The sequence below is a fragment of the Drosophila yakuba genome, chromosome 2R, assembly GCF_016746365.2.
Source record: "Drosophila yakuba strain Tai18E2 chromosome 2R, Prin_Dyak_Tai18E2_2.1, whole genome shotgun sequence".
Lineage (NCBI taxonomy): Eukaryota > Metazoa > Arthropoda > Insecta > Diptera > Drosophilidae > Drosophila > Drosophila yakuba.
Window position 1 is genome coordinate 9,805,252 of NC_052528.2, and position 12,385 is coordinate 9,817,636.

The 12,385-nt window shown below is 43.9% G+C and overlaps 4 protein-coding genes across 5 annotated transcripts; 2 read left to right on the top strand and 2 right to left on the bottom strand.

Moving 5' to 3' along the window:
- Positions 1 to 46: 46 nt before the first annotated feature.
- On the top strand, positions 47 to 4,333 carry LOC6529903 (synaptogyrin). Its single transcript, XM_002090824.3, has 5 exons — positions 47 to 635; positions 1,944 to 2,175; positions 2,242 to 2,381; positions 2,447 to 2,618; positions 2,784 to 4,333. Exons 1-5 carry the CDS (start codon positions 507 to 509, stop codon positions 2,834 to 2,836), a joined length of 726 nt encoding a protein of 241 aa, XP_002090860.1. The 5' UTR covers positions 47 to 506; the 3' UTR covers positions 2,837 to 4,333.
- An 81-nt stretch (positions 4,334 to 4,414) lies between these two features.
- LOC6529904 lies at positions 4,415 to 6,022 on the bottom strand. The gene is given in 5 exon segments (XM_002090825.4): positions 4,415 to 4,777; positions 4,833 to 5,111; positions 5,170 to 5,354; positions 5,357 to 5,696; positions 5,762 to 6,022. Coding segments are annotated over 5 exon segments (1,296 nt in total). The 5' UTR covers positions 5,987 to 6,022; the 3' UTR covers positions 4,415 to 4,510.
- Positions 6,023 to 6,665: 643 nt separating this feature from the next.
- On the bottom strand, positions 6,666 to 9,667 carry LOC6529905 (procathepsin L). 2 transcript variants are annotated; one of them, XM_002090826.4, is made up of 3 exons: positions 9,566 to 9,667; positions 8,015 to 8,343; positions 6,666 to 7,544 (listed from the first exon to the last, which is right to left on the bottom strand). In XM_002090826.4, exons 2-3 carry the CDS (start codon positions 8,341 to 8,343, stop codon positions 6,812 to 6,814), a joined length of 1,062 nt encoding a protein of 353 aa, XP_002090862.1. In that variant the 5' UTR covers positions 9,566 to 9,667; the 3' UTR covers positions 6,666 to 6,811. The 2 variants fall into 2 exon arrangements, with proteins under 2 accessions (XP_002090862.1, XP_039228696.1); XM_039372762.2 differs by having other exon boundaries at positions 9,552 to 9,659.
- A 1,256-nt stretch (positions 9,668 to 10,923) lies between these two features.
- LOC6529906 (zingipain-1) lies at positions 10,924 to 12,276 on the top strand. Its single transcript, XM_002090827.3, has 2 exons — positions 10,924 to 11,078; positions 11,294 to 12,276. Exons 1-2 carry the CDS (start codon positions 10,977 to 10,979, stop codon positions 12,218 to 12,220), a joined length of 1,029 nt encoding a protein of 342 aa, XP_002090863.1. The 5' UTR covers positions 10,924 to 10,976; the 3' UTR covers positions 12,221 to 12,276.
- The last annotated feature ends 109 nt before the right edge of the window (positions 12,277 to 12,385 follow it).

The following is a 12,385-nucleotide window of genomic DNA, read 5'->3' on the forward strand; positions in this document are numbered from 1 at the left end:
AAGGCGCTTAGATTCTTGCAGCTCTGAGATACTTTTTATTTGGCAAGAGTCCTGCGCGCTGGCAGTCGAAATTGCGTTGAGAGCGAAGCTGGCAAAAAGTAAAAGTGAAAATCAGGCCCTTGAAATTTGTTCATCAATTATGCATTGATTGAAACACGAGCGAGTGCTGTGTATTGTCTGTGTGCGCGCATAGCGGAAAGTGAATTTGAAAAGCGAGTGGGCAAACGACACAAATATTGTGTGTAAAGATTGTCATTCCGTTCCGTAATCCATAACTGCGAGAAGACACTCGAGCGCACCCACCCACACCACGCACGCTATATATATACATATACACACACACAGCAGTGGGTGAGCCGCCCCCACTTTGCCCTTGGCCCCACGGACCCAAGAAGCGTTCGATTTTTCACAACAGCCAGTGAAAACGCCAAGCGGAGAGCCCCTCACCAAGCCGTGCAAACCGTTTGAGCCGCGCAACCCGAGCAGCAGATACCCATCATATCACCATGGACATGCTCAACCAGATACTCAGCATCAATAACGGTGGCGCCTACGGGGGCGGCAAGGCTGGCGGCGCCTTCGACCCCCTCACGTTCGCCATGAAGCCCCAAGTGGTCATCAGGGCCCTCTGCTGGGTGAGTTGGGGTTCGCACAAGCTGCGTCCGGGGAATCGCTGGGATTTGTGGACGCACACGCCACTCACATGACGATTGTCACACTGTTTACACCACGCATAATTCATGAACTGGTGCGAGTGTCGAGTCCTTCTTGGTCCTTGTGTGTAGTATCTTAATGTTCCTTGGGCTTTCGCTGAAATGTAGATGGTTTAAATCATACGTATTGCGTAAGCCTACTCTTTTCTTTTCTGATTTCAAAATTTATCTAATTTTCTTTTATATATTTATGAAACCTCCAACTTAAAAGCTTTAATCGGGGATGCAGTCATTATAATTGCCTGTTTTTCCAATGCTTTTAATAGAATTTGGTTTTTATAAATATTGTTTTTAAATTGACGCTATAAATGCGGGACCTTTATGTGCCATTTCGATTAAATGCTAGCTCGTAAATGTGGCAAAATCGTGCGTAATTTCAGAATCCCAGAAAATCGTGAAAGTTGCCACAGTGGCGCTTAAAAGTCCGATTTGTTTGCCCTCCGCTGCAGAGGGGTATATGGAGATAGTGCCACAAAATGGTGTGAGTGCTTTAGTGTTCAGCTGCAGAGGGACTATAAAAAGTCTCACGTCCATGAAAGCTTTATAATTAAATGTGGTAAGGTGCCCGGGCAATTGGCCACTAGGCTTAGGACTTTATTTTACCATCGACTTGATGTGCGTCAGCAGGGAAGTGGGAAAGCGGTATAAGCGAGGGGGCGGTTTGCTTTCCATTTGTGTATACGTAATATTTACCCACTCTCTTGACCAAGGACTCTGCGATTGCAGCACCATTCCCGCCCTTTTCTTCCTGGCCAAACAAACCAAACTTGGCCTTCATTTCGCAAATTGGGTCACAAACATAAGTATGTGTCTGCCGCGTTGTCTGTGTACTTGAACTTCTGGTTTGTTGCACCTGCTTGAGAAAATCGATAGTAGAGTGGGAGTACTATATCAGCATAATAAAATGATGATTTGAAAGCAGAAATCCATCAATTGGTTTACAAAAAAAGAAGTAAGAGCTTAGTCTGCAGAACTTGTTGGTAAACGTACCAAAGCTGTTAAAATATCAGTTCATACTTTTAGAACAAGTTTCTGGCACATTCATCCACAACCCAGAAAAGTGATTTACATGGCACTATACATTAAAATTTTTAAAACAGGACAGCTATATAGTTGATTTAATGGCGCTTTGAGACGTTTTCAGCTCTTCAACATTTCCGTGTGCATATAAAAGGACCATTAAATGTTAATGGGCGCCCTCATTCATTGGGAATTCTCTTGATTTTCCAGCTCTTCTCGGTGGTGGTCTTCGGCTGCATATCCTCGGAGGGCTGGACGGAGAAGGATGGCAAGGAGTACTGCCTCTATAATGGCGACGGCATGGCCTGCAAGTATGGCAACATGGTGGGCGTCTTCGGGTTCCTGGCCTCCATGGGTTTCATGGGTGGCGAGTTCCTGTTCGAACGGATGTCGTCGGTGAAGAGCAGAAAGCGTTACGTCATGGCCGACATGGGTTTCTCGGGTAAGTTCTGACCATGTATATTCCTCTGACAACACTCTGATAACTAATGGCAATCCTTCGTCACAGCCTTCTGGACCTTCATGTACTTCGTGGCCTTCTTGTACTTGTGGTCCCAATGGAGCTCCTCACCCCCACCGCCGCTGGGAATCGGAGCTGGAAGCATGAAGACCGCCATTTGGTTCTGCCTTTTCTCCATTGTCAGCTGGGTTAGTAAATGTCCGTCCTTTTAGGCCAGTGACCAGTTTTCTGATTTTTGGCTCCTTTTTTGCAGGCCCTGTGCGCCCTGATGGCCTATAAGCGTTTCCTGATCGGCGCCGGCGACGAGTTCACCTCTGCCTTCGAAACGGACCCGGCCAACGTGGTTCACCAGCAGGCCTACGGTTACTCCATGGACAACGACAACGACCAGTACAGCGCCTCTCCATTTGGCCAGCCCCAGCAGGGTGAGTTTATGGTCAAATATAATGTAACCCTTAATCATATGAGCCATGAGTGCGAAGTTGTCAGTTATGCACTGATTCTAACTTCTTCCTTAGAGCATTATAATATAATATAAGATTTCCCCTCATTTGGCACCTAATTAATGTGAGAATTTTCTTATTCCTCAGGAGGCATGGAGCAGCAGCAATCCGGATTGGAGTACCAGCAGCCCACCTACTAAGGAATTAACACACTTGCTCCTCCGTTGTCCGCACACACTCACCTCGATTTCGTAGTGCAACCGGCAAGGATTTACACGACTAAACAGCTACAACACACAAGTTGGCTTTACCGTATACACCGATGTCGAACATATAAACAAGAGTAACCGAAACAATAACAATAACAATTGATGCAACAAGCAGGCAGCAGCAGAAACCAATCCACGCACTGGCTTTAGCTATTGGGAGATATTATGCGGGATATCCGATGTGGGATATATCCGATGTGGGATGGATCGGATGAGTAGTTCGAATAACTCGTAAGCTAGCCCTTTAAGTTGAGTGTGCAGTTTTTTGTAGTGGAAATTTGTTGCAATATATTATACAGATATACAACTAGTTATATATCCCATATGTATACATGCAACCCGCGCTTTCAACGTTGTTAGTTATTTAGTGTTTACGTGTACGTACCATATGGTATACATATACTTACATATATGATTTGATTTGTGCCAGACCCTGGTCCCCCGATAATCAGCTTGTTAGCAATGGCAATAGCTCGAGACAGAGGGAAACATGATGTTTTTTAGATAAATTTACACACACGCAGTGCAAATACGAGTAGCTGAAGGACATACGAACCACTGCTCAAGCCACATATCCAATTTACCATCTGAGATTTACCCAACAAATAGACCTGTGGCCAGGGTCGATGCTTGGTTAAAAGAGCTGCAGACGAGTGCAACCACTACAATAAACGCCAAACAATATGTAAATTCTAAGCCGTAAGAGATCAATAACCGTAGAATTGTTGTGAGGGATTCAGTACTCGGGAGATTACTGCAGGAATTACTATATTTCTAGTTATGGTTCGCAAAATAAAATGGTATAGGGCTCGTGCAAGGCCTACTGTTGCCCCCTTCCCTACCAAAAAATTTGTATAGTAACTATAAATGCCCCAACAATACCCATTATGCATTGTAAGGAAGCGGTTCGCCTACAGGAAATAGTGGGTGTGTTGGCCACTTCGATATACGAGAACTCGGATCGATATCAATGAATGTAAACATATTGATTACATAATACATAAATGTTCACTTAGTGCAGCAACTTGCGATAACCTACAAATGTATTTGTTAAATTAAATACCATATACATATATTATATATTATATATATTTACGGATTGTATGTGTAATACGAAGCGCCCTGTTAAATGCAACAAGGAGATAGGGATCTCAGCAAATATACAAGTATAAATTAATCATGTAGAGTTCGTGTGCGTTATAAAAAACTAAAAAATAAAAAACTAAAGAAGTAAAAAAGGTAGAAAAAGAAACATAAAACAAAACTTACTCATTTAAAACCTAATGATCGATTTAAATAGCGAACCCAAAACGGCCCAAAATCGGCTTGAACATTGCGAAACACTAATGTCATAGATAAACTCTTCAAACAAAATTTTCAACTGGACAGCCCCTCAAGAAATAATAAATACATATTTTTAAAAATCAACCCAAAGACAGTAAAGTATTCTCTATACTTTACTTGCAATATTTTTGCGTTTATTTAAAAGGTAAGTAATAAACTATTGTGTCTGTGCTGGTATCTCCCATCCGATTATTTTATTATTATTGGATTTAATCAAATCAAAATCGAATACTCCCCGTACAATTTCTAACCATTTACTTTTTATAAAACAATTTTTTTCAATTTTTTCTGCTTGCTCATTTTTGTAGTCGCTTCTTCTCTTTAATGTTCTGGAGCTAATTTAGGTCGTTGTTTGTTTTTCCACTCCTCTACAGTAAGATCACTCCACTGATTTACGCCCTTCTTGAAAGATTCGACTCCCAAGTCGAACTGCACATTGTGTTCCTGAATCGCCTTCCAGTTGTCACAAAAAATATTCCGGCGTTTTTCGGTTTCTGTGTCATCTTGGTATTTGACCTTAAAGTCAACCTGTAAGTTAAATGTATTAATTAATTAACTATTTTAAGTGGAAGCCAGATATTACCAGAAACTTTTTCCATGCAGTCTGACATTGCTCCTTTACATCCTTAGCTATTTTTGTAGTGGTTTCAACCTCAGAAAACTCTGGATTAAACGCAGGTCTTTGTTTCTTTTTCCACTCTTCTACGGTAAGATCACTCCACTGATTTATGCCCTTCTTAAAGGAAATATTTCCCAAATCGAATTGAACATTGTGCTTTTGTATCGCAATCCAGTTGTCGCAAAATATATTTCGACGTTTTTTGGCTTGATTATCATCTTGATATTTCGGCTTAAAGTCAATCTGCAATTGAAAACTGCAACTTTAACCCAATTTCTTCAAATTCCCAACCATATCTTACCAAAAACTTCTCCCAAGCTGCTTGGCATTTGATATCATCTTCAGCTATCTTGGACATGGTGGACATAGTGGTCTCTTTCTTAAAAATCTCGGGAGCGGGACTAGGTCGATCCTCAAGGTAAAGGTCCGTCAACTGTTTTATATCCTTCTTGAGGGGCTCCGCCCATTTTTCATACTTCACATTCTCTCCAAAGTCAATCTGTAATTCATACATGCATAATTAATTAAAGTTGGCTTGAACAACTTGGCTGATCTTACCAAAAGCTTTTCCCATGCTGCCTGGCCATTCAGTTTGTCGCTCTCCTCCATTGATGATTCTCCCGTGATTTCTGGCTTGAGTCTAGGAGTTTGTTTCTCTTTCCACTCTTCAAAGGTTAGATCGCTGAACTGGTTGATACCCTTTCTAAAGCTGACAACTCCCGAATCGTATTTTAAATTGTGATCGCTAACTTTTTGCCAATTCCCGCAGAATACTTTTCGTCGCCTTTGCAGTTCGGAGTAATTATCGTAGTGCACATCAAAATCGACCTCAGAGTATGCAAATAAATTCCTTCAACAATCTATTCCTGGAATCATATGATTAAAGAGCTTACCAAGAACTTTTTCCAAGCAAACTGGCATTCCTTCTCGAACGCAGATAAGCCCGAGGTGGGTTCACTTGTGATTGTCGATGAGTCAGTGGGGCTTTCCTTAGTAGTCACCTCAATCTCTGAATTGAGTTTCGGTATTGCAGGTGATGTGCTCGCTGGTACGCCCACAGCCACGCCCATCAAATGCAGGATCAGTGGGACGACAGCTAGCATAAGAGCTGAGCTCATCTTGAAATCTCTTCTCGTACTGCGCTCCGGCTGCGACAGCTGAAAATTATATGGGGACACATACATATATAACTGCAAGTACTCAAAACTCAGCTGCATTCGGAGAGAAACATAAATAAAAGCCTCCAACGAGCACCGATAATTTTGCCTGGCTCTCTTTTCTCTTAAAATTGGATCTTTCTAAAGAGTAACTGCATGTACGTGACCTTGTCCACCCACTGAAAAAACTGCTATAATTGGCTTATGCTTTTTCGCATCAGTATTGAACTAAATTAATTTAAAACGTAAGCCCTGTTTTCGTTTTTATACCCATTAGTCGACGGGCATACTAGATGCGTTGAAAAGTATTTGATTCAAATCGTTGTCAATAACATATCACCGGGTATTGGCGTACACTTACGATACACTGCTTGCTAATTTATCTGAGTAACGGGTATACAATAGTCGTGGCACCCGCCTTAGCGCTCTCTTGTTTTTTGTAGATCTTTCATTGATTACAAAACCCTGTGCGGTTGTGTGTGCATTGTTCAAGTGCTATCCACTTTGCCAAATTGAAATTTATTAGTTTCATCAGCTATTTCCCACGCACTTCATGAAGAACATCTTTCTCAAAACTAAACTTTTTCCGAAAATCAAGTATTATTTTCCTGTAATTTTCCAAAAACTCAACGCAAACCAATAAGGCACTTGTTTCATTTATTTACCGCCTGACTCATGGAATCGTTGTGGGCTGAGCACAAAGCTTACGACTACAGTAACAAAGTTATAAATTCGTGGTTTGTAATTGGCTATACTATATATCTAACTGCACGGCGTAGTTGGGGCCTACAGAATGGGGTAGCTGCACTCGCTGGCGATGCCGCAGAATCCACCTGCATTGCGGGGGAGGCGCATAAAGCCGCCCTCGCCCCAATTCTGGGAGTAGGAGTTCTTGATGATCCAGTAGTCGCGTCCGTTCTCCGTTCCATAGCCCACCACGGTGACCGAGTGGTTCAGCTCGCCCTGGTTGCACTCCTCGTCCTCGTAGATTCCACCACTGTACTGCTCAAAGGAGATGGTGTCCGCGTTCATGGAGCAGGCCAGTGGACCCAGCGTGGCGATCACCTCCTTCATCTTCTCCTCATCACCCGGCGTAATGGTGGCATAGTCGCGAATCTTCACCAGACTCTCACGCGGTGGGCGGCCGGCGGTTTCGTTCTGGCGGCACTGCATCTCCGCCTGCGTGTACGGATACTTGTTGGCCAGCGTTACGCCGTGATCGCGAATATACTCGAAACCGTACTCCTGGAAGCCACCATCGCATCCCATGTTGCCGTAGTCATCGGCACAGTCCACCAGATTCTGCTGCGACAGCGAGGCCAGCACTCCAGTCCGCCGGAATAGATGACCCTCGAGGGCTCCCGTGGTGGCGAACGACCAGCAGGCACCGCATCCCACACCCTGGTATCCGGGCGGCGTCACTCCTCCCTTCTCGCGCCAATCGAACATCTCCGGCAGATTGGCACTCGCCGGATTCCTCGCCGGAGTCACAAAGTTGACATGGCCATTCGTGTATCTCCTGCAAGTTAATATGTACATACATTTTAGTAATTCTTTTTTCTAAAGATTGAATTAAATAAGTAAAATCAGAACTTGTCTAATTATCATAAAGAATTGTGTGTGATACGGTTCTCAGTTTGATAGTAAATAAATACCTACACCTATGATAAACAACCGAAAAATGAAACTTTTGTTATGGTGCCTCATCGTATAGTGAGTAATAAATTAGCGTTATATGGAAGGGTTTTGTTTGTTTCCACCCATTTGGTTCATAGTTTTGGGAACCAATAGTCGGAATTTTTAACTCATAATTCTTTACTCTTAATTGGCATAACCGGCCAAAACGATCGGCACCTACGTAATGTTACAAATCATGTGACGACAGTTCCTAAACCCGTTTGAATGCTATAAGCTGGGTGAAAATTCGTTGATGAACAAATGAGACTGCCCCTGAACTCTGGATCTGCTAGATCAAAAGGTGCTACTTACTCGCCGAATTCGGAGATCTTAGAGCCCAGCAAGGTGGCTATCTCCTTCTTGGTCATGTCAGCCAGCGGGTTCACGCCCAGCCGGAATCCAGCCACGCCGTTGTCGGCGTTCTTGTTGCTCAGCGTGATGAGCGACATCTTGGCCGCGAAGATACTCTCGCGATAGACCCGCTCCTCATCGGAGTACACCTTGCCCGTCTGCCGGAGGAAGTCGTCGAAGTTTTGCACATCGCAGAGCTTGGGGAACGACTGCAGTTGCTGCAATGACACAGCACCCAGCAGGGCCAGTCCCAGCGCCATCTGCAGCCACATCGGTGAGCACATCCGCATCTGGAACGGTGGACAGCAGAGAGAGAGAGTGGAAAGTGTTAGGTAACCACTTGGCCAACACATAGTTACACCATGCCCATCCCGCGACCCCTTTCCTTGCCACATCTGTCAACGTTAATCGCTGGCCAACTTGGCCCGTCCATTCACCTCCAATCGAGGCAACCTGCCCTGCAGATCGTGGCGTTTCTTATAGCTCTGCAACTCATGGGAGGAATCTATTATACATGGACATATTCATAAATTTCACACCATTTGGAAACAGGCCACACGTGTGGAACACTAAAATCCATTCGTTGACTCGATTTTAAAATTCATTCATTAAATTCATCCAGTTTATGGTTTTTGGTAAATATTCAGTGGAGTGTCCTCATGCACCCTTAATTTGTATTTATGAATGCTGTGCTCAGAAATTATGCATGAACCTATCACATCATCTTTTTGCGTTACTTAACTAAATGCAATTTCTGGGAAAAACCAACATAAAATTAACACAGTCGTTAATTTTTTGTTTAAGCAAAATGTTTTTGAAACCATTTAATGATCGCTTATGCAGAAATCAACATGGTTTCTAAGCTGAACAACAACATAATGAACGATTGAACAAGTAACAAATTATTATTATGGTTTTTTCTATCCCGCTGATTATTTGCTTCTGTCAGCAATCGCGTTAATAGGTAATTAATCATCCTCTGTATTTGGTCGTGTCTTAATTTCTCAACTTTATTCGATCTAGCCAAGTTTAATTGACTTTTCAAACCAGCAGAGCATTCGATGTTCGTTTTTCCGGTCTGGTTTGCGAATTCGACCACCGATGACACGTGAATAATTACTGGTTGAATAAGCTGATTTGCATATGCTTAGCATAATTACATTAGTGCAAGCATTCGATTCGGCTGAATTTCGACATATGAATGATTTGGCGGCCTCGTCTCTCCTTTTATTTCCCCAGCCCAAACTGGCTTCACCGAGGGCCCAAATAAATCAAAATCAAATCTAGATTTAGATGGGGCAACCGCAGGCTAAAATTTCACTTTCGATGCCATAAATACTGATCGCATGCTGTGCCTGGTGAAAGGCGATGGATTCCCCTTTTTGTACGCAAATTCCAACTCGAATGTACGCTTTAATTGCAATTGCAGTTCTCTTGTCTTCAGCGATGCTTTATGAATCGAAAACACACACGCACTTCACAATATGATGATAATCACCTCGACTTAATCACCTTTTATGGGTATCTGGGAGAAATGTTCGAACACCTTCCGCGTTCACAAATCTATTCGAAGATGCTGACTTGAAGACTCGAAGACCGGCGAGATTATAAGCGGCGCTCGACCCGCACACCTCGGTTTTATAGGGCCTGGAGTTGGATGGTGGGACACCTGGCCAAAACTGGATGGGCCACCAATTTGAAACTTTTTTAATACCGAATAGCATATTCATCTTCATTTCGACTGGCCATCTGGTTTATGGGTCTATAGGTGTCTCATTTATTTTATGCCTGCATAGTAATTGCCTATTGCCCAATTGCATATTAAGTCATTTGAAACGAAAGAGAAAATAGTCAAACATGTTTTTAAATAGTTCATAATTAATGGAACGGATTCCACTGGTTTCACGCATCCCACAATTAGTTGCAGAAGTTACCAATTTGAATGCAGTGAGGAAAGTGTCTTTCGTTACTGCATTAATGTGGGCATCTTTAAATACTTTGTATTACTATATCTTTTGTTTTTCTGACAAGCTTCAAGCTAAGTTTAAGTTTAAGTTTAAGTATGAGTGAAACCATAACTGACTTCAAATAACTATAAATTGAAATGAAACCATAAAGATTAGTTATGAATTGGAGACCCATTATTTGCATTTCAATTAACAGATTTGTGATCGAATATGTTAGTAAGTTTGCTAAAAAGTTCATTGACTGCCAGTATCCCAAATGGGTTTACCTATTTGCAGAGCTTCAGGATGATGCCGCATTACTACTTCGAATGTAAATGTGCCAGACTGCCGCGATGGAAATTGCCAAACGACTCATTTAGCACTTGGCTTACAGCAATTTGGCCAACACTTCAAACGGGCCTATCTACCTATCTATCTATCTACGTTTCTATATATCTATCAACGGTGTTGCAACTTTTATGGACGCCACAAAGTATGACTGTGATTAGTCATGGCTGCGCAGAAGACAAAACATCATAACTAGACGATAAGTTGGCATTAGAGAGGCGTTTACGATACTCCATGGGCATGGGCTTGGATAGTTCTGAACTGGGCCAGTGGGGATTTCGAATTAACAGAGATACGAGAACCCAGCGAATCGCAGCGATACGAAACGGGGCATTTGACAAGTTTATTGGGCAAACAAAGCGCACCCCGACTTTTCCATCTAACAGGGGCTTATCGAGAAGACCCACCCGGAATATGGATACTACGAGTAATACCACTACGCTGGAGTGCTGTAGGCCAAGTGCGAATTCAAGGCCTCGTAGAAATCTATTTGCACTTTTCTTGCGAAAGTAAGTCGCTATGGGTAAGCTTCTATTTGCGTTTGCAATCAGAAGGAGAGTTGCCGGTGCCTATAAAAGATCGTTCCATCGTTCTTGCGGCATTAGTTGGTGCGGATTTTGGGTTTCGTGATGTTCATCTTTAAGTTGCTACTTTGCTGTCTTCTACTAACCACCCAGAGTGGATGGGCCTTTAATCATGGCCAGGATCTAGTGGACTTTCAAACTTACGAGGTATGTAGGCTGCTGCTTAAACGGAGTCCGTATGGGATTTAAATATCATTCCGGAAGCCATTATTGTACGAGGTCTTTTTAGTTAATTGTACCTTGTATCTTGTAGCACTGAAAAGAATTGCAAATGTTGTGTACGATATTACAGTACAATATTCCTACAATTTTAGGTCTAATATGATGTCTTAGTCATGAAATTCTACTCCTTCTGTTCATAGGATGACTTCAACAAGACATATGCCTCGACCTCGGCCCGCAACTTCGCCAACTACTACTTCATATACAACCGCAACCAGGTGGCCCAGCACAATGCCCAGGCGGATAGGAATCGCACCAGCTTCCGCGAGGCGATCAATCAGTTCTCGGACATCCGGCTGATCCAGTTCGCAGCCCTGCTGCCCAAGGCAGTCAGCACGGTGACCTCGGCGGCCAGTGATCCGCCCACCAGTCAGGCGGCGGCCGCCACCTTTGACATCATCACGGACTTTGGACTCACCGTAGCTGTGGAGGATCAGGGCGTGAACTGCAGCAGCAGTTGGGCCTATGCCACCGCCAAGGCCGTGGAGATCATGAACGCTGTGCAGACGGCCAATCCGCTGCCCTCGTCGTTGTCCGCCCAGCAGCTGCTGGACTGTGCGGGCATGGGCACCGGATGCAGCACCCAGACGCCCCTGGCTGCCCTCAACTATCTCACCCAGCTGACGGATGCGTATCTGTATCCGGAGGTGGACTATCCGAATAACAATACCCTGAAAACGCCTGGTATGTGCCAGCCCCCGTCCTCCGTGTCGGTGGGCGTGAAGTTGGCCAGCTATTCCACGGTGGCCGACAACGACGATGCCGCCGTAATGCGTTACGTGTCGAATGGATTCCCCGTCATTGTGGAGTACAATCCGGCGACCTTTGGATTCATGCAGTACTCCAGTGGCGTCTATGTGCAGGAGACGCGGGCCCTGACCAACCCGAAGAGCTCGCAGTTCCTGGTGGTAGTGGGCTACGACCACGACGTGGACTCCAACCTGGACTACTGGCGCTGCCTGAACTCTTTCGGGGAGACGTGGGGCGAGCAGGGTTACATACGGATCGTGCGCAGGTCCAACCAGCCCATTGCCAAGAATGCCGTCTTTCCCAGTGCACTTGCCTAAAAGGGATTCCCTTCCAACCGTATTTCCATCTAATAAACTTAAGTGTTATCTACAAACTCTGATATATTGTTTTCCTTTCGGACTCCGTTGATGCTGTAACTTTGAAAGAAACTTAATGCTAGAACCAACCATCAACTACCTGCCTAAGAAGAATTGAATCCAAAA

Excerpts from the sequence above, each read along its gene's own strand:
- LOC6529905 (XM_002090826.4), bottom strand. The coding sequence starts at position 8,343 with ATGCGGATGTGCTCACCGATGTGGCTGCAGATGGCGCTGGGACTGGCC. Across the intron at positions 7,545-8,014 it reads AAGATCTCCGAATTCGGCGA|GAGATACACGAATGGCCATG; the intron begins GTAAGTAGCACC and ends ATTAACTTGCAG.
- LOC6529903 (XM_002090824.3), top strand. The coding sequence starts at position 507 with ATGGACATGCTCAACCAGATACTCAGCATCAATAACGGTGGCGCCTAC. Across the intron at positions 636-1,943 it reads TCATCAGGGCCCTCTGCTGG|CTCTTCTCGGTGGTGGTCTT; the intron begins GTGAGTTGGGGT and ends TTGATTTTCCAG. Across the intron at positions 2,176-2,241 it reads GGCCGACATGGGTTTCTCGG|CCTTCTGGACCTTCATGTAC; the intron begins GTAAGTTCTGAC and ends CCTTCGTCACAG.
- LOC6529906 (XM_002090827.3), top strand. The coding sequence starts at position 10,977 with ATGTTCATCTTTAAGTTGCTACTTTGCTGTCTTCTACTAACCACCCAG. Across the intron at positions 11,079-11,293 it reads TGGACTTTCAAACTTACGAG|GATGACTTCAACAAGACATA; the intron begins GTATGTAGGCTG and ends TTCTGTTCATAG.